We start from the raw sequence: 19,604 nt of genomic DNA, 5'->3' as shown, positions 1-19,604 counted from the left end.
CATCCGTCTAGATCACTTGGTTGGACGGCAACCAATCCGTGATAAAGAAGCATGTCAAAAGCACCGTGGAACTGTTACCAGACGGACAGAGGTATAAAACCAGGTTAGTACTTCATATCCTTTACCTATATTAACTTCTGTATGACAATACCCCGTAGGTTACAATAACTTCTGTATGTAAAACAAATTGTCCAAGAAAAGTATTTCATTGATGATGTGGCATTTTTCTTTTGTTTTGCCATTCGAAGAAGCTTCATCTTTATTAGCAGGTCAGGAAGGATCTAGAAACGTCTTCAACGTTCTAGAAGTGTATTCATACCAAGGTTAATTTACCACAACAGAACAAGATATCCCCTCAATTAACCAATTAAACGGACACCATACACCAACTAATTATGCGTTGTCAATTGCAGATCAGTGCTGCGGTTAACGCCAGCTAAGGCTCACCACAATCAGACTATAACGTGCCAAGCACAGAACACTGCTGATAGGGCGCCAAGGATGGCCATTGTACATATAGAGGTAATTTGTATTAATTAGCCTGGTTAATGCTAGTTTTAGTAAAGAAGTTCAGGGTTATGAGTGGTTTTTATATGGATGATATTGCGATTGAGTTGAAAAGTAGTAGAAAGGAAGGTTTTGGAAATGGGTCGCTTGAATAAAAATCCCCCTGTTGTCAAATACAGGAAATTAAAGGGAAAATAACTAAGGTTATCTGCCTCAAATAAATCTGCATGACCTAGAATCAAATCCGCAAACTCATACCATAGAAGCTATTGCTTTCACCACCAAACCACCAGTACTTAAAATGAAACTCAATATAAAAAAAAAATGCTTCTAGGGAGAGATTGAAAGTTCACTCACACACTCATACAGTCTCTAAACAAAATATTATCTTCTAGGTCAAATACGTGCCAAAAGTGAATGTGTCAATGACTTCTGGTCACAACCGCAAGATCCCTGAGGGGTCAGAGCTCAGGGTCCGTTGTGATGTCGACGCTAACCCCCCGGCTCAGATATACCGGTGGTATATCAATAATAATCCGGTAGTTGGTGATTATGCTGATGAGATGGTAAGTCACATAAAATTTTTCATTGTTAATTTTTTCTAGATTTTAGTACGTTTATAGTTTATTATAGGAACTGTTTTTTTGCGCAAGTCATACATTAGCTTTCACGGGCAGTTTCACTTGGATACACAGTCCCCTAGCTTAACGCTGAAACATGTTCTATAACCAGTTTAGTATTTATTGAAATTAGCGCAATCAAGCAAAGTAACAAAAATATTTCAGTTTGGGTTAACCCGTTTATTGAAGAAGGCTTATATCCGGAGGCTCGGGTACAAAACCCCTGACAGAAGCTAGTCAATAATAAATAAAGCACTTAAATAAAGACCTGATAGCATTAACTTTGAGTAGATACTGATAATTTTAATAAGCATTAAGAATATTTTGTTTCTTTTTCCACCAACCTTGTGAAGGAAAGCCCTCATTTAAATACATTCAGAGTAGAATAATAATTTCGGGATCCTTATCTCAAGATTAACATAAACGTTTATTTAAGCTGTTACTTACGCCGGACAAATTGCGACATTAATGTCTGACAGTGCGCTTCACAGTTGAGGAGATTTCGCAATAAATGTCGGACACACAGTGTACTGAATTGCATGTAAGCTTGTAGATATTTTGTTTACAATGTCTTTATTGGAACTGCAGTTTTTCTCAAGTCATAACATACTTGGATCTTGAATTCAAAGGATAAGACGATAGCTTTACAAATATTGCACATAAATGTAAAAGTAACTGTGTATATCTGTCTCGCTTTGACGCCAAAACTACTGAACCAATTTTAATGAGATTGAAAAGACGTAGGCTACTTTCATCCGGATGCGAGAAGCTACTGAGTAATTAGTTAGTGCAAAGAAATGGATCCTTCAATATTAACAAAATTCACGTCATTGTTATGTCATATAATTTTCAAGCAAAACAAAAAATTGTCTGCATTATATAGCCCTTTATGGACGGCAAAAACAAAATATGATATCCAACTACATGACAAAACAAAACAACAAAATTGAGTCACCTTTCAACAATATCAACTTGCAATAAGCAACAGCAACAAAACAAGCAACAGCCGTTAATTCAGCAACAATAAGCAACAAACGTAACGCTAGCAAAACAACTGTATTTCAGCTGTGTTCATGCATTAAGTATGATTTTGTTTGGTCATCTACTGAAAAATGTAACAGTACTGCAGTCATTAGTAAGAAATTATTTTTGTGTCGTTTATAATGCTTTTGACACAAGTAATATAAAAATGTATATTTTCCTAGCTTTTTCTGTTGTTTCACAAACGTTCGGGAGAACCACTTTACCATAACTGGATAAAAATTGACTATGTCGTTTCTCACGCTTTTAGGTTTTACGTGAACGCCCTGATCTGATAAAGTTACGTTTGCATTTATAATATCAGACAGCCAGTCTTACCAAGAGCAATCGGGTTGTCCAGATAACTGGTGTTATCCATGATAAAATAGGAAGTTACTCTAAAACACAGGTCTAAAACACTGATTCCTGGTACTCAGATGTATATGGTGACGATGGAACCCAACTCGTAGTTGGAAAAAGATTAGGCAAAGGATGACGCAAGTTGCAATGCTGATGTCAATATTCTGTTTTAGATCATCTTCAATGTGACAAGAAAACACCACAAAGCTGTGGTCAGATGTGAAGTTAGCAACTCTGTGGGAAAGGGCGAAGGAAATACCACATTAGAAGTTACTTGTGAGTACCCAACAAATACCTGTTTTATGTATCAAATCTATAATATTTTTGGTATTGTATGTCGGATGCGGTGTATCTATTTTTAAGATAGTTTTATATATTACCAATTGAAATCTATTTATTCTATTTGTCTGTCCATCTAAGTATTTCTTTGAAATTGGTTTTTAATTTAATCTGTCATCATCCCTGATTGATTTCCCACATCATCGTATTGTTAATTATAGTCTCCAATTCGTTCCATCTTCAACATTACTCTTGGAAACCGGGTACTCTTTCGTGTGCTTCATTCCTCCACTAAGTTTTAGGAGTAGCTAGAGGCTACTCCTTCGATCTTCGATCTTCAGCATGTCTATTCAAGTAAAATAGTTCAGCACAATGTTTCTTAACATTTTATTACAACAGCGTCACGCTCCGGCATTCCGTGGGTATAAACAACCGCCGTGTTTATACTGATGATACAACTGCCCATAACAACGTGCGCGGGCGCAGTGACGTCATTGTTGTATGCTCTGATTTTGTTAGCGAACATTTTGGGAGAAATGGAAATGTGTTAGAAAAGTGGGAGGTTTTCTTGCTTGTAAATGAGAGAAAAGCATTTGAAATTGAATGTGAAGGTTCTTACTATATGAGTTACACTATGTTCGTGGATGGGCCTGGTAATCTGCGTGACAGGGTTTTCTAGTGCGGATACCAGTCTCCCAGAAAGAACTGGTCTGAAAAATGCTGTGAACTACTAAGAACCTTTGTGTAAGAGAAATGAAGACTTTATTACTTACTTTTAAAGCTTACTTAGGTAAAATGACATTGGCTCTAAAAGCGCAAACGGCGAAATAAGTTGATATCTTGCTGGCTGATCTTGGGATTTTAGTGTTTAATAGCAAGATAGGAAGAGATTTTAGTTTTGTTTTCTAAAATAGCTTAAAAAACTGCCACACGTAGTATAGTTTGTTTAGAAACCAGACAATAGTAAATGCTTGATAAAGTTTATTAGATTCATATAGGTACTTGAACAAACATCTAAACATGTGTTCAATATACAATCAAACATATTTGTCCCCAGACCCACCAACATTCAGAACACGGCCTCAAAACGTGGAGACAGACATAGGATCCAGCGTGATCCTCAGCTGTGATGTTGACGGCCAGCCGCAGCCGGAGATCAGATGGCTGTTCCACGAGCCGGGACGGATAGGGGTAAGTGAATACCATGATGGGGAACGGGATGGTAGGAAGAACCTTTGTGTGGATTTTGATAAAAATCATGTAAGCTATACTTCATATTATGTTAGGTACAATCGATATATTTTGTAGTGAGATCCAACTGTCAGAGTTGGGAAAGAGAAATTGATTTTTTTCCAGTAGGTTGATCCTTTTAAATCCTTGTGCGCAGATATACGCGAGACACAATTGATCTTCTATTGTTTTACACACCTACAAGCGGTTAATTCACATCAAATTAGAAATGTAGGTAAAGAAGGAAAGAGTACAGCCGCACTTACATTTTATTTCCCTTGGCTTATTAAAAAGGACTTCAGAAAAAAAGTCTGACCTGGAAGTTCAAATGAGAACATATGTTTGTGGTCGGGCTTATTATCACTAGATAAACAAATTAGTCACCCATTTTAACATTATGTTAAGGAAACCATGTGGTTGCAATAGCAATACATATTAAAATTTTATTTTATAACCAACTATGTGGGATATCTCTGAAAACATTACGTCAATCCTATAAGTATTCCCTATGACTAACGTCGGGTCTGACCGCAAAAACATATGGGGATATTAGATCACTCATCATTTTGTGTTTATTATGAAGATGAGCGATTATTGTTCAAATATTTAATGTTTAAAATGTTGTCAGCTATATTGCATCAGCAATCAAAGCAGTATGGTAATCAGAATTGCGACTGCGACTTGTAACAATTGAGCTCATGACCAGGACCTAAATTAGGAATTTAACAAAAACGACAAATTGTGAGAATTCTTTGACCTCTACATAAGAGGTACAGTGTGTTTCATCTGTAGGTATTAATCAAGCAGAGAAATCATTTACACCGTCAGCACTTTGAACGCTTCTAGTCCGATGACTGTTTAAACTGGCTTATATACCAATGTAGATATCAATGTAAGTGTATACTTAACAACGATCATGTATAAGGCTGGTATAAAACCGACTACTTAAAAGTTTGATTGGATTCACGATTTCCTTAAAAAAAATAGTTTAAAAAAAACTAAAAAACACGCTTTTTATAGAAAACCGAACTAAAAAATAGCAAATAAATTTTAATGAATTTAAATTAAGAAAATAGTGTTCAAAATTTCAATGAATATAAATTAATAATAGTGTGAATACAAAAAAAATATTTAAAAAAGCGTGGGGTGCTTTTTAAGGTCATATCGAAATGAAAATCACTCAACTCATATCTGTCAATAAAATATTTATAACTATTGACACCATGCACCCCACGCTTTTTTAAATATTTTTTTTGTATTCACACTATTATTAATTTATATTCATTGAAATTTTGAACACTATTTTCTTAATTTAAATTCATTAAAATTTATTTGCTATTTTTTAGTTCGGTTTTCTATAAAAAGCGTGTTTTTTAGTTTTTTTTAAACTATTATTTATTTTCTACTTTTTAGTTTGGATTATTTATAATAGCTTTTTAATTTTAAACTATTGCACGACTCGTGATGCGAAGCATCAGAGAGTGCTTTATGATCGAAAAAAATTTTTCGCCTTATTTTGGCAACCATTTTTAGTATTATAGCCTTGTTAGTTAAAGGAATCAAGATATTTTGCATTTTCTGTTTTTTAGTTTGTTTTTTTTTTTTAAAGTAGATTTAGTTTTTTTTTAAACTATTATTTGTTTTGTAGAATTAAAATTCTCTTTAGTATACAAAAATTTGACAATATTAGAGAAAACGGCTAAAGATAATTATTGGAAATAAAAATTAACAACGAGTCCTGCCTTATCGACTGTTGTTTCCTAGCTAAGCTACTAGGTGATCTGCTGACCTACTAGTACACAAGATGGGGTGATGATAAATAAAACCTCCTCTGTGCACTGTTCTAAGCTGGTATATTAAAGTCTTACAAAAAAAAACATTTTGTCTTAGAGTTTCGCTTGTAACGAAACGACAACGCCATCTATCGAGCGAGTAGGAAGCATTCAAATGTTAGTCGCAAACATATCGCCCACCAAGGACGTTACTGAAGGAACGTCCTTGGTGGGCGAAAATAAACTAAGGATGAACTATACTTAAAAACATTTGAACTACATAATTTGCACTTGTACTGTATACATTAAATTCGAACAAAATTTACACATTAATACTCATATACAATGAATATATACGTAATAAATATAACAATTTGACCTTATACTAACAAAGTTTAAATATGAATAACAATATTATCTTAAAATAATTAACATAGATATGGAAAGACAATTTAACAATATTGTGATTTTGTACATTTGATCTAAAAGTAAAGTAGTAAATATTTGTTGTATACTTACTTCTTAAGTGTAAATTTCTTCTAAAATAACATGCGTAAAACATAAAGCTTATTCAACTACGGGTAAAATACATATTTTGGATGTTGGTCTCTTGATGGTTGAGGATTTGGTGCGTAACGTGACGACACGGGTGATATTACGAATAGTTGTCACTATCCATACAAGTGGGAAGTTCTCATCAATACAAAGAATATAAGTCCAAACGAGGTATTTTACATATTCAGTTTATTTGTTTATTTACTCAGTTGTCGAGTTCCCTCGACTTTCTCTGGTCTCCATCATCAGGTCAGCTCCCAACCTTCACTGTTGCATAGGTTTTGTCAATACAAATAATTTAAGCCCAAACACGAGGTTTACATATTCAGTTGTCGAGTTCCCTGGACCCTCTCTGGTCTCCATCATCAGGTCAGCTCCAAATCTTCACAGTTGAATAGTGCTTTTAGGCGTACACCTGAGTGTCAAGTTTTTACCCTATGTATGCCTACAACTTTCGAAGGTTGCCCTCGATTTCTCAGGGTTTCCATCATCAGATCCTGACCTGATGACTATGGGACCAACTGGCAGCTATTCCGAGTCGAACAAAAAAAGAATCACGTAGATCGGTCTATAAACCTCGGAGTAATCGATGTGTATGTGTAACCTCTTCCTTTTTGGGAAGTCGGTTAAAAATGGAATAATTTTATCAAATTAGTGTATTGTCATCGGTCCCCAATAAATCTACAAAGTTTGAACGAAATCTGGCCGTTTAAAGTGGGTCAAAATCGCGCCCAAAGAAGTCGGTTACAAACCTACAAACATACAGGTGAAGCTAATAATAAATCTACAAAGTTTGAACGAAATCTGGCCGTTTAAAGTGGGTCAAAATCGCGCCCAAAGAAGTCGGTTACAAACCTACAAACATACAAACATACAGGTGAAGCTAATAAAAAGCGTGTAAAAACTGTCAACTAACCGCTGGGCCAACTATTGGCCGACTGTTTAGTCTATAGTCTATCTATAGACTGATATAATAGTTCATTTAAATAAATATACAGGTATGAATTTTAAGCAGTGCACAAAAAAAAAAACTGGTGGTCCAGAATCACTAACAGAACAAATCTGCATCTTCAGTAATTTTTTTTTCATTCTTTTGTCCGCCCTAAAATCAGCAAAATATGGATACTAACTATTCTTACGCGCTTGGAGCAGCACTCGCGTCAGAAAACCGGTTTCGCGTTGCCGCCGTGCCTACTATGACGACTGTGACCGGACAATCGGTTACACCATAAACATCTTTCGATATCAATAACTTTTCTTTTTTGTACTAAAACACGACAAAATAAAAATATACATAACTATAAAACATATTTAACTATAAGTTGACAATGTTTGCGCACTGGATAAAATTCATTCCTGTTTATGTATAACACTTCGTATAGACTGGTATAATTGTAATAGGTATAATACATAGTTTGGGGCTCGTAAATAGCCACTTTTATCATAGACATGTTTATATTATGTACCACCAAAAGGCAGTGTTACGTGAACGTGTGATATCTTCCAGCAGGTCAAAGGAAAGGCTCCGAACTTGAAGGTCTACGTGAACAGGGAGACGGCGGGACGGTACATCTGCAAGGTTATCGAGGAAGGGTACCCTGAGATCGAGAGCGAAGCCACCATATTTATTAAGAGTAAGTTTTACATTCTTATGATACGGTGGACTTAAAAAGTTAAATTGCCTTTCTCGATGTCTTCACATTCCTCATAGGTTTTAAACAGATTACTTATTAACAGAATCTTGATTTTAAAATTAAAGATTATTTTGTTTTCTACTTAATTTCAGTAGGTTTTATTTACAACTAAAATATGTAGATTTTTTTTTTACTGATATTTATTATATTCTTGACACAATCGGTAACCTTCAGTTGAAATATAAAAAAGCTACAGTGCATTGTCATGACTATTCAGCATTGGACTGTTTTAAATCTATTTTTCTTATTTATTTATTTGAAAACCACATGCAAAAATGTCTTTCAGTTATTTCTGTACAAATTGCTCGAAAGAAAATATTTAAATGTCTTATATCATGAAATAACTCCAAGTGCATTCACCTTGATGATTTTCTTCTTAAAATTTTATTCTTTAAAATAGTGAAGACACGACGATATATCTCACAGTCGCGTATTGGTCACCATGCAATGATGATCCCGGGTTCGATTCCCTGTACGGTCAACATTTGTGCGATGAGCATGCTTGTTGCCTGTGGTCTGCGTGTTATAACATGTGGAGTATTTGTACGTGTATTATACGTGTAGAGAAGAAAAAAAAAGTCGTGGTGGCCTAGTGGGCAAAGAACCAACCTCTCGAGTATGAGGGCGCGGGTTCGATTCCAGGTCAGGCAAGTACCAATGCAACTTTTCTAAGTTTGTATGTACTTTCTAAGTATATCTTAGACACCAATGACTGTGTTTCGGATGGCACGTTAAACTGTAGGTCCCGGCTGTCATTGAACATCCTTGGTAGTCATTACGGGTAGTCAGAAGCCAGTAAGTCTGACACCAGTCTAACCAAGGGGTATCGGGTTGCCCGGGTAACTGGGTTGAGGAGGTCAGATAGGCAGTCGCTTCTTGTAAAGCACTGGTACTCAGCTGAATCCGGTTAGACTGGAAGCCGACCCCAACATAGTTTGGGAAAAAGGCTCGGAGGATGATTTTACGTGTAGAGAATATGTAGTTTATCAGTTGGGTTAGCACCCATAACACAAGCTAATAAGTAGCTTACCATGGGGTTAACCGACCGTGTGTCGCGATATTTATACACATTTTTTAGGGTACCTATTTCATTTTGAGTCATTCATCGTTCTGTATAAAATTCTTCTAACCTGTAAGACAAGCCCTAAACCATTAGTTAATAAAGCAATGTACCAAATTAAAGTTTGATGTTGATTGATTTCCGCAAAGTAACGCCCGATTTAAGAACCGAACCTTTTTAAAAAGATTAACATCTAAGCCATTATTACATTACACATTATAATACTATTTCCATTATCCTAGGTGCGCCCACAATCCTATCAAACAGGACACAGTTTGGCATGGAAGGAGAGAGTGTACGCATAGAATGCGCCTCTCGTTCCGTGCCCAAACCTGATGACATCAGATGGTACTTCGAGGGTCGGGAGATCAGCGTTATACAGGATCCGGTGAGTTTTGTGTTTGTGATTAAGTTAATTGTTCTTTTTTCTAGTAAAAAAACGTAGGATGTGGTGAAGGGTGGACGTTTTGGGGACTGTTTTTTGTAAAAATTGACGTTCAAATGTAGTGTTTTTGAAGCTATGTTTGAATAAATGATTTTGGGTCTGAGTTATCAGTATCCACTTAGTACTGGAAACTCACAGTTGTGATCGCGTTCCTTATTCTAGCACTTTGATATAAAAGCGTACAACACTCTCAAGAGTATCTCTATATAAAATTACATTTCAATCTGTTCAGCTGGTTTACCGTGACAGCCTAATATACAAACTTTGAACTTATATTATCTATTTTAGAAAGAATTGGTTTGTGGCCGTTGAGAATTATTAATGCATTATTGTACCTACAATCCATTATAATGTCAATGGTCTTATAAAACCAGTTTATTTTTTTGTTTGTATATATTATTTTATCATTTTAGTAGAATGGATTTATTGTTATTATGGAAATAGCTTGCGACTAACCCGTTTCCAAATTCTAAAATAGATAAACGTTCATTCCTCTTACATCCTTGTAAATACTAGAGAGATGCAAAAGTAAATATGTCTATCGAGCTATCACGCAACTTTGACATCAAAACTTCTAATGCGTTTTCAATGAAACTTTGCACACATATAGTCTAGAGCCTGACATAAGACATGCATTACTTTTTATCCTTCAGTGCATGGCTAGAACCATAATGAAGAGTTAGTACTTGATATGAAGCCCATTTTATACCCAAAAAAAAGCTACAACATAGTTTTTCTTCCAGGACTATGCGACATTAGAAGAAATGTTACCAGATGGCGTGATAAAATCCAGCCTAGTGATAAGAGCGAGCCAGTCTAGACACTATGGACAGTACAATTGTAGTGTCACCAATGAGTATGGAAACGCAAACGCTGCGATTATGTTGAAGCCTTTGAGTAAGTTTTAATGTGTTTGTTTGTCATATTGATTTCGTAGTCCATATAAATAAACAATGAAGGAATATAAGCGTAGCTATTTTCGTATAATATAAAAATTCCCTCTGTCTCTGCTTTGATTAATAAATAACAAGTTAAGCAGTCATTTTTGCACATTTGCTTTTTTTTGAATGGTACAAAATTACATTCATTTACGAGGATATGACGCATAGAGAACCAAAAAGGAAGAGAGAGTATTAACTGAAAAGTAGGGGTTGTTTAAAAACTTCTGCTTTCCACTTTGCTGGATTCTAGGCCTTATTGTGGAGAAATAATTATATTTTTTTACGGCCAATGTTAAAAACCATACAATATTCAGGTCCTAACCCCCAAATTTTCTTTACAGAAACCCTACCACTCTACATTATCTTAATCGGCGTAACATCAGGCATCATCATCTTCTCGGCTTTCATTATCCTCGTCGTGGTCTGCCACAGAAGAAGAAGAAAGAAGGGTCAGATGAATGAGAAGCCCGACGTTACCGTGACAACGGGAGATGTTTATAATAAGGAGAGTGATAGGAGTTCTAATATTAGTGATTTGAAGCTGCAGCTACCGCAAAGCGATGGGAGCTATGAATTGGTGAGTTTTGGTGGAATTTTGAGTGTTGGGGTTAAAATATTGTTGATAGGAAAACTTTTTCAAGTTAAGTAACTAAAGTATTATGTAGTTCAGAACATGATATATAGTACGGTACGATAAAGAAATGTAAATCTTAGCTATTGGTTTTTACTCATTACATTTCAAACAAGTATTTTTTTTGCTGTAAGTATCTTATATAGTAACCATGATTTCATTTTCTTTAAATATAGCTTCCGCTATACATTATATTATAGATTCGATCATACAATCAAGGCGAGATTCCACCCACACACATTTGCGGCACTGCTTTCAGAAACACGCAAATATTTCCGAAACAACCTTTTTGCACCAACACGTGCTAGCAGTAGAATCGCGCTTACGTACCTACCCATTTATTCTTCACGAACAAATTTTAGTATCATCTCGCTAGTACACCTACCATATACCATATTCTACAATCCTACCCCCTTTCACAGGACTACACAAGCTCCGATCGTTCAGACAGCAAGCTCCACGCTGGTCTTCCACTGGCGGGCCCCGTGCCTCTCCCGAACATGAGACACGACGATCCTCTGATGCAGTTCCGATACAGCAACGACTACTCCGACCCTACGTATAGTGACCCTTACTTTAAGGTATGTGTAGCACTAGACAGATTCTAATAATAATAGGTCCTTTCTGCTAAAATACCAACAAAATCAGCAATAGCTACTCCGGCCCTACGTATAGTGACCCCTATTAAGGTATGCTTAATACTTAGCAGTAGTTAGATAGTCACCATACGGCTTACCAAAGGGTTGCCTAGGTAAGGTAACTGGGTTGAGGAGATCAGATACGCCGTCGCCCTTGGTAAAAAGCTGGTACATAACTGTATCCGCTTAATCTGGTAGCCAACTCCTAAGTAGGAAAAGGCTAGGTAGATGATAGTCAGATTTTAAGGTCCTATGAAGCTTATATTGAGAGAGCCCTTGCTGCTGGTGAGATTGCTATGATTTACCCGGCTGCGGAAAGAAGTTCCCTCGGCACTAGATGAGCCGCGAGTTAACAACTTGTAAATTATGCAATTTTAACTATGTAGAACATCCCGGCTGTAACAATATAAACTGAGAATTACGAACTTACACGTAAGAATTGTTTGAAACTGAACACAACCTACAAACTCACAATCAGAACAATGCAAGCAGAGGAATTGAAAATTAATAATAAAACGCAGCAGTGGCCCAGTATATAGTAATCTTAACTTATACCTTTAAGTTTCTGTATGTGAACTCGTATATACAATACTAGCAGTTTTCCGCAGTTCCACCCGTGTCCCGAGGGAACTTATTGCCGTTTCCGGATATAAAGTAGCCTATGTCCTTTCTCACACTTAAGAATATCCGTGTACCAAATGAAATCCAAATTGGTTATGTGGTTTTGACGTAAAACCGCGACAAACAAAGTTTATTTTGCATTTATTACATTAACCCGACACACAAGTTAGTTTCGCATTCAATAATATTAGCAAGGATGAAATCAGGAAAGCTAAAGGGCTTTGAACTGTTATCAAAAGTATAGTCAGTATTATTAGTATTATATATGTTCTTTAGGTGGATCTCACACTACCATGCATGAAGCCTGAAACGACGAATATCGACTCATTCTTTGTTTATTACGTTATGTTCATTTTGTATACAAACTAAAGTACAAACAGTCAAAATTCAATTACTCGTGGTAGTGTGGGATGTGTCGCTTCTTTCGAGGAAAAAAAAAGCTGATTAAAATAACTTGTTTTCGTAAACCTTGTTACACATGAGAAAACATGCGGAATTGAATTTCCTCCTAAATTACACAGGGTAACAGGACGTGGGTAAACTTGTTTTCCTACCGTGTGTTTTTGTCTAGAAAAAACAGATTTATCAAAAAAAGTAATCCAAGGAAAATGCTTGGTAATCTTGAACACCTAAAATAATCGCCAAACATCATCTACCAACAACATAAATCCAGCCTAGATTAAAAGAGATTTACTGAAACACAAAAAAACAATTTTATTCCCAAAGCCTAATACGTCGATCAAAATCAAAAATGCGGTCGAAAAACTTCAGTAAACCATAATGTTTTTCACTTTATTTTTATTACAAAGAAAAGCCGGGCTAATGTGGCAACAAAGGCCAAAAAACATATTTTCGCAAGCTCAAATTCAGATCAAACTACAAAAGCGAAAAAGAAACCAATTTGACAGTCACAACTTATCTGAAATAATACCTTTGTGTGCACTGTGTACGTTAGTTCAGAAAACCCACTTGATAAAGATGATAATTGTTATTTAAAGCTAGATATTCCGCCATCGCCATTTCACTCATGCCCTGTGGTAACTACTTTTCGTGGCTTACTCGACGTCAATTGTGCGATTAGCGCATCAAATAGACCCAAAAAAACTGGTTTAAATACCTATTTACTAAACTGTTTATAAAAATTTGTTATTTTTAAAAACATTACAGCGTTTTTTCAACAGTTTATACTTTACTTGTTCTTCGCCTATTATGTTTTAGATATATGTAGTGGAGATTTTACAGCAAATCGAATATTTTTTTACTCCAACAATTTTTTTCATAAAAAAATCCTCTTAATATTCCTTCTGCGTTTTCCTACGACATAACCTACTGCGGTAAAATAAAGGTGGTATTACATGTTTCATGGCAGAGCCCCGCGGGCTACGTGTACGACTACCCACAGGGATACGCCCCCCCGCCCCACCTGCGGGTACAGTCGCCCCCCCTCGACCCACCTAGTAGGTAAGTACATGATTATTTTATTTTTATTTTCTTTATTGTGTGGTTTAAAAGGGGATTAAGGATTCGCACCCACTTAACGCCTCGGTAACTGGATAGATTAGACAGTGTAGTGCCTTGATTACGTTTAATAGTTTTTTTGTTTGTTTTAGTGTTAGGTTATAAATCTTAGGAATTTGTGGAATTAAAGAGTAGAGCTACATTAATAGCATTGAAATACCAAAATAATATGGCTTCTTAATTAAGTTTTAATTTTAATTGTAAATATTTTTAATTTATTAAAAAAAGTTAGTTATAAAACAGTTTAGTTTTAGTTAATAGATCCAAAATAGTTATAGAATATTTATAAAAAATAGTAATTTTAAATATTTCTCTCAAAAAAAAAAACTAGTAAGAGAAATTCACATAAACTTAATACATATTTACATTAACTCTAGATAAATGCTGTTTACCATACTCATTTTTTAAATAATGTTTGACTTTATGTCATTTAAAAAGTTTTCTTTTGCGATATCTTATATCAATGTGAGACAAGCTTTATTTGACACGAAAAATGTGGTTTTCTCTAGATTTTTCGTTTAGCTAGTTTTCTGAGATCTTTCAATAGTATTTTTTATGTGAGAATAAAATAAAATAGGGTATTTTTCATGTTATTGTCAAGATTTTTGTGCCCAGTGAATAAGTTTTATCTCCATATTGTGGTAGAAGACAATGTAGGTAGCCTTATTGTTTGTGTTAGCTAAGTCATAGGTGTTTTATGAACATAGAAATAAATAAAAGTATAATCTGTTTTGAAAGAAACCCTAGCTTGTTGAAAAAAAAAAAATATATATATATAGGTAAATGACACTGCGACATTAAAGAGCTATACTGGTTCTAGTTAACTAACACAACTTTGCTACTCTAAAGGCTGCCATTTTATAACTCGTGTATGTGCAATTGCGTTTTGTGTATCTATTTTGACTGTTGTTAAAGTTAGCTAACTTCAGAGCGGCAAAATTATTTGATAAGAACAGAAAGTGGTCACCTAGCTAGACAATTAAATAAATGCGCAAAATATAGATCTAAAAAGTTTCTGCATAACAATAGTCGAATAAAGTACCTACGGGAAAAAACATTTTTTTCTATATTCACACAATCCTAGAATACAATATAGTTTCAAAATAACTCCCAACAATATGCTAAAATACTCAACACCACTTACTAATATACCAAAACTAACCGTCAATTTCCACCACCAGGTCACTTCAAGGTTCATTGACGCGAAGCATAGACACTGCTTCAACGCTCCCCTTGTCAGCCGGCAATGGATCGCAAAACAACACTTTACAACGAACGATAAAGTCAGACGAAACGGACGCCATTAATAATTTGGGTCTCCCGGTTGGTGATGGTAAGTTTCACGGAGTAAGGAAAAATGAGCGGAGATGCCATAATGCTGGTAGGTCAGGCGCCTTCTTCTAGGTCAAATTCGTACGGTGGACATGACCAAAACGATCAGTTACGAGTATACTAACAAGGCGTTCGGGTTCTTTGGGACTGCTCTCAACGATTTTTGGTATTGGGTCCAAAGAAGGCGTATAAGAGCGAAAACAGTAATGTTCCTCGTCCCCCGCTGACCAGAATTTTGGTGCGCTACATTTGTAGGCGTTTTTCCGTTATGGCACCTCCGCTAGTCATTTTGTTTTACATGTTAAGTTCAAAGTAGACTAGTTCACAACTTTAGTTAGAACGTTAAATTGTTGCAGTTAAAATTATTATTGTTTGTTTTAATTGAGACCAGATGTAGTTTAGCATGGTCTGAGTTTCGCAGTAATGTGTTGTGAATTTCAGTTTAGGAAGAAACATTTTTATTACAAATCATTTTTTGCTCAGATTTTTATTGATGGATTTTGTAACTGTTAGGAGGTCAGATAGGTAGAAGCCCCAAGTAAAACATTAGCTGCATCTAGTAAGACTGGGAGCTGACTCAAACATAATTGGGAAAAGGCTAGACAGATGATGATAATAGCATAAGCAATAAAAGTTTAAACTATCTGACTTTAAAATCGAATTTGATGAACGTCAGTTATGATGCTTATGTTATTGATAGGCAGAAAATATTTTCTTTATGTACCTTTTTTGTCTTATTTGTCTGCCATGTTTGTTAAATAGAAATTATTTTATTTGTAACAGCATCCCCAACGCCGATATACGCCCAGCCTAACACCAAACCCTCGAACGTGGACATACGATACTCTGCCGCTTACGGCAACCCCTACTTGAGGAATAGTAATATTGGTAAGTATCATGGATTTTTTGCAGTCTTAATATAATTTTATATAAATTCCACCAGGGGTTTTACCCGCATTCTTGTGGAAATTTCTCTGCACAACTGGATAAGACCTTTTCCTTGATAAATGCTACATAAGACTGAAATAATATTTCAAATTGGTCCCGTAGTTCCCGAGTTTTGCGTGTTCAAGCAAAATGCAGAAAATAATGTTACTTTTCAATAAATTAAAAATATTCATGTTTTGTTCTAATATAAATAATTTAACCTTAAGTTCGAACCCATTTTAATTGTTTATTTTATTTAACGATAGTCTTATTTTTATTGAACCTAAGCACACCATGAAAGTGAAACTAGAATTTATTCTATTTACTGCTTTATCTGTTCTATTTACTTCTTCATGTACTAATTGTAACCCCTCACTACAAACATTACCAACTGTAACCCCCAACTACAGGTTACAACAGCCAAGTTCACACAGCGAAGCCAGCGTCTACCCCGGCCCCTCCCCCCTACTCGGCTGTCAGAAACTCCGTGGTGGTACCTACAGGTAAATAGGTGACACGGTGTAACGGGTAAGCGGTATTCCTTATAGAGAATGCTTTACCTTTGTAGTTTTAGGTGACAAAGTTTTTGAATTGAGAGTTTACGCTTAGTTCACAATAATAAAAACATTTAAAGAAGATATAGAAATTAGAAAGCATACCTTACCTTTTGGGGCTTACTTTGCTCAAATTTTATTTTATTTTATGTACTTTTGGGTTCGACTGCACAAAGATAGCTTATATTTCCGTGGAAAAGAGGCAGAGGTGTTGATTAACTTAGCGTATACTCTCTTTACAGTTCGATTCTATAGAATAGTTAACCACAAACTTTTAAAATTTAATTCCACCTTTTTCTGTACACTAATAATTTTATATATTAACTGAATTATTTTCACAAACTTATAGCTTAGTTTACTAGTCAATTGACATCTTTTAGTGTATCCGACGGTATACCGATTTTTTTTTCGCCTGGCTACAAAAACCCTAGTTTGATAGACTGCCTGTCTGCGGCCATAATGATGCAACAAATAAACCACTAAATAAACAATATCGGTCTAGGCTGTCTGCAAAGTTATATTGGCAAGTTCGACCATCGCGGGCTTAATTCAACTCAATTGTTTGTGTTTAGAAACTTGGCTCGAATTACGATCGATCTTGGTAGGGTCTCACACTGCAACGTGCCACGAAAAGGGGCGGGCTCATATTTTTTAACGTTTACCATAAATGCGAAACTGTATAATAAAAAAAAAAACAACAGAGAATCACATAGAGCGGCTTCGTCCTGTAGGAATTACTTCGCTCACGAGAATAAAAAATGTAGCTTACGGTATATCTCGATTACATAATTGTGCTATTACAACTGAAAGAATGAAACGCGTTCGAGCAAGCAAACTAACTCTTCAACTATAAAATTTGTTTATGTAGATGCTTCTAAAATTTCTATTACTTAAGTTACAAACACTTTTTTTGCACAAAACGATTTATTTATGAATTGGTACGTATATAATTATCTCGTTTAAAAATGCGTTCTTCTTCACACCATGGCATGTGTAGCATTATAGATCCCTCGCTCCCTTATAATATTACCTATATTCTTTGTTCGCTCCACGGTAGCGTGGTAGTGTGAGACCCGCTTACACGCTATGTGCTCACAAAGTCGCATAAATCTAATTGCATTCAAACTGGGAGACTTGAATTATTTATTGAGCTTACTCGCTACTTCAGGTAGCGAACTTTATTTTGTACCATTTGGGAAAGTTACCTTAATATAACAATGTTTTTGCGATAAGTATTGGTGAATTAGAAATTAAAGATTGGGTAGAATTAAGAGTTTTATATGCTAATGGTCAGTTTTATCAGTTACAGATGAAGTCTTTATAGCATATCTATAATTTTAAGCCTTTATATAGAACTGATCTGACAGACAAATAGCTTTTGGTTTCACTGGTCTGGGATAGCAATATCTGATTGAAATTGCAAGCAGCGTTTGTCTGGCAGATAAGATTGACTATCAGATAACTAACTGACACTTTATCGGTAACTACTGAAACCAGGCCTAAAGGTTTTTAAATCAGATATCACAATTTAGCAATGGTATTTTTTGTTTACTTTTCTGTAGAAAAAAGTAACGCATAATACATGTACCTACTAAGTAGTAATCCCGTATTAACTAAAAAAAAAAATTGACAATGCTACATAATATCAAAATGGCATGCATTCTAAAACCAATTTCTACTAACCGTCACACCGGAAAAGGCTGATTACATAAAATATCCCGTTCAATTTGTTTCCCGTATTAAAAATAATTAATGGCCTCTTCTGCCTTAAGTTGAACGGTTTTTTTAATATCACTTAAGCTGATTGTCGTCATTTTTCACAGGTAATAGCAGCCAACCAACACAAGGTACCCACGTATAGCAGAGTAGTCATGGAGAACAAAATGACTAGCGGAGATGTTGTAACGCAAAATCTCCTAAGACAGTAGCGCGCTAAAATGCGGGTGTTCGGGCGACGAGGAACGTTACTAGCTCCGCTCTCATACGAATTCTTTGGAACCCAGTCAATCAAAATCTTTGACAAATGTCTCAAGGAAGCCGAAGCCGAACGCCTTGTTAGTTTAAAAGTAACTGATCGTTTCGGTCACGTTACTTAACCTACAAGTAGGCGCCTGACCTACCTGCCTTATGGTATCTCCGCTATACTTCCTTCCTCCGTGGTGGTTAAAAACTAGTGAATGTGAACAATAAGCTGTGTAAAAAGTTGTAAGTGTAACATACTACTTTGTTCCTAAACGACTGAGGTGTATATACACTAGTATACGTCTGAAGACTTGTATAAAATTGTTAATAGAAATAATCGAAAAAAAATAATCGATTTTTAACGGACTTTATTGGCTGGGGTAAGTGAGAATATTTTTTAATAAGTGACATTGAGTTATTATGAAAAATATAGAAAAAAAATTTTTTGAAAAAAAATGTTGATTATTTTGTGTATTGAAAAAGTCTTCTCTCTTGCACCCAGTCTAATAAAATTGTAATGACTTAAATAATTTATTGGATAACGAAAATTACGATTATTATGTCGACTTTGTATTTCTTATTTTGCGTTAAAGCGCTTTATTTCGATCGAAAATGAACTATAGAAATCGAAACACAATTTCATGTGTTTTCTGTACATTTTTGTAAATACAATGCATGAATAAATAAAAAATATCTATTTTAATTATTACAATATTTTTTTTACAACCTGTATAAAGATCTATACGCATTGTATGAGTACCTGTACACTGCAGACAATATAGTCGGCCGACTAAAAAGTCTTCAGTGTGGGGTACTCTAAAGCTGGGTACTCACTTAGCAGTGTAGCACGTAACGTATCAGATACGGTATCAAGTGAGTACGTAGGCACGAGCCCGCTGCATGCCGCGCGCGCGTGGAGCGCTGTAAGCTCGCAGTGA

General features: G+C 35.4%; 1 protein-coding gene across 4 annotated transcripts in view; it reads left to right on the top strand.

Annotated features, from left to right (window-relative positions):
* The window catches only part of LOC124642994 (irregular chiasm C-roughest protein-like), a 79,907-nt gene extending 60,535 nt beyond the window's left edge, over positions 1 to 19,372 (top strand). For 2 of the 4 annotated variants that reach the window (XM_047181825.1, XM_047181824.1), the window contains exons 6-20: positions 12 to 103; positions 414 to 522; positions 903 to 1,073; positions 2,681 to 2,783; positions 3,844 to 3,977; positions 7,851 to 7,977; positions 9,340 to 9,485; positions 10,286 to 10,439; positions 10,825 to 11,060; positions 11,537 to 11,695; positions 13,743 to 13,834; positions 15,073 to 15,224; positions 16,007 to 16,111; positions 16,561 to 16,653; positions 18,528 to 19,372. In XM_047181825.1, the coding sequence (XP_047037781.1) occupies positions 12 to 103; positions 414 to 522; positions 903 to 1,073; positions 2,681 to 2,783; positions 3,844 to 3,977; positions 7,851 to 7,977; positions 9,340 to 9,485; positions 10,286 to 10,439; positions 10,825 to 11,060; positions 11,537 to 11,695; positions 13,743 to 13,834; positions 15,073 to 15,224; positions 16,007 to 16,111; positions 16,561 to 16,653; positions 18,528 to 18,565 (1,911 nt within the window). In that variant the 3' untranslated portion in view covers positions 18,566 to 19,372. Of the gene's footprint in view, positions 1 to 11; positions 104 to 413; positions 523 to 902; positions 1,074 to 2,680; positions 2,784 to 3,843; positions 3,978 to 7,850; positions 7,978 to 9,339; positions 9,486 to 10,285; positions 10,440 to 10,824; positions 11,061 to 11,536; positions 11,696 to 13,742; positions 13,835 to 15,072; positions 15,225 to 16,006; positions 16,112 to 16,560; positions 16,679 to 18,527 lie in introns of all 4 variants that reach the window. The other 2 variants (XM_047181826.1, XM_047181827.1) reach the window with 2 other exon arrangements.
* The last annotated feature ends 232 nt before the right edge of the window (positions 19,373 to 19,604 follow it).

Source organism: Helicoverpa zea, chromosome 26, assembly GCF_022581195.2.
Source record: "Helicoverpa zea isolate HzStark_Cry1AcR chromosome 26, ilHelZeax1.1, whole genome shotgun sequence".
In the NCBI taxonomy this organism is placed as follows: Eukaryota; Metazoa; Arthropoda; class Insecta; order Lepidoptera; family Noctuidae; genus Helicoverpa; species Helicoverpa zea.
The sequence above is the reverse complement of the archived record's forward strand: the minus strand, read 5'-3'. Positions and strand labels throughout refer to the sequence as shown.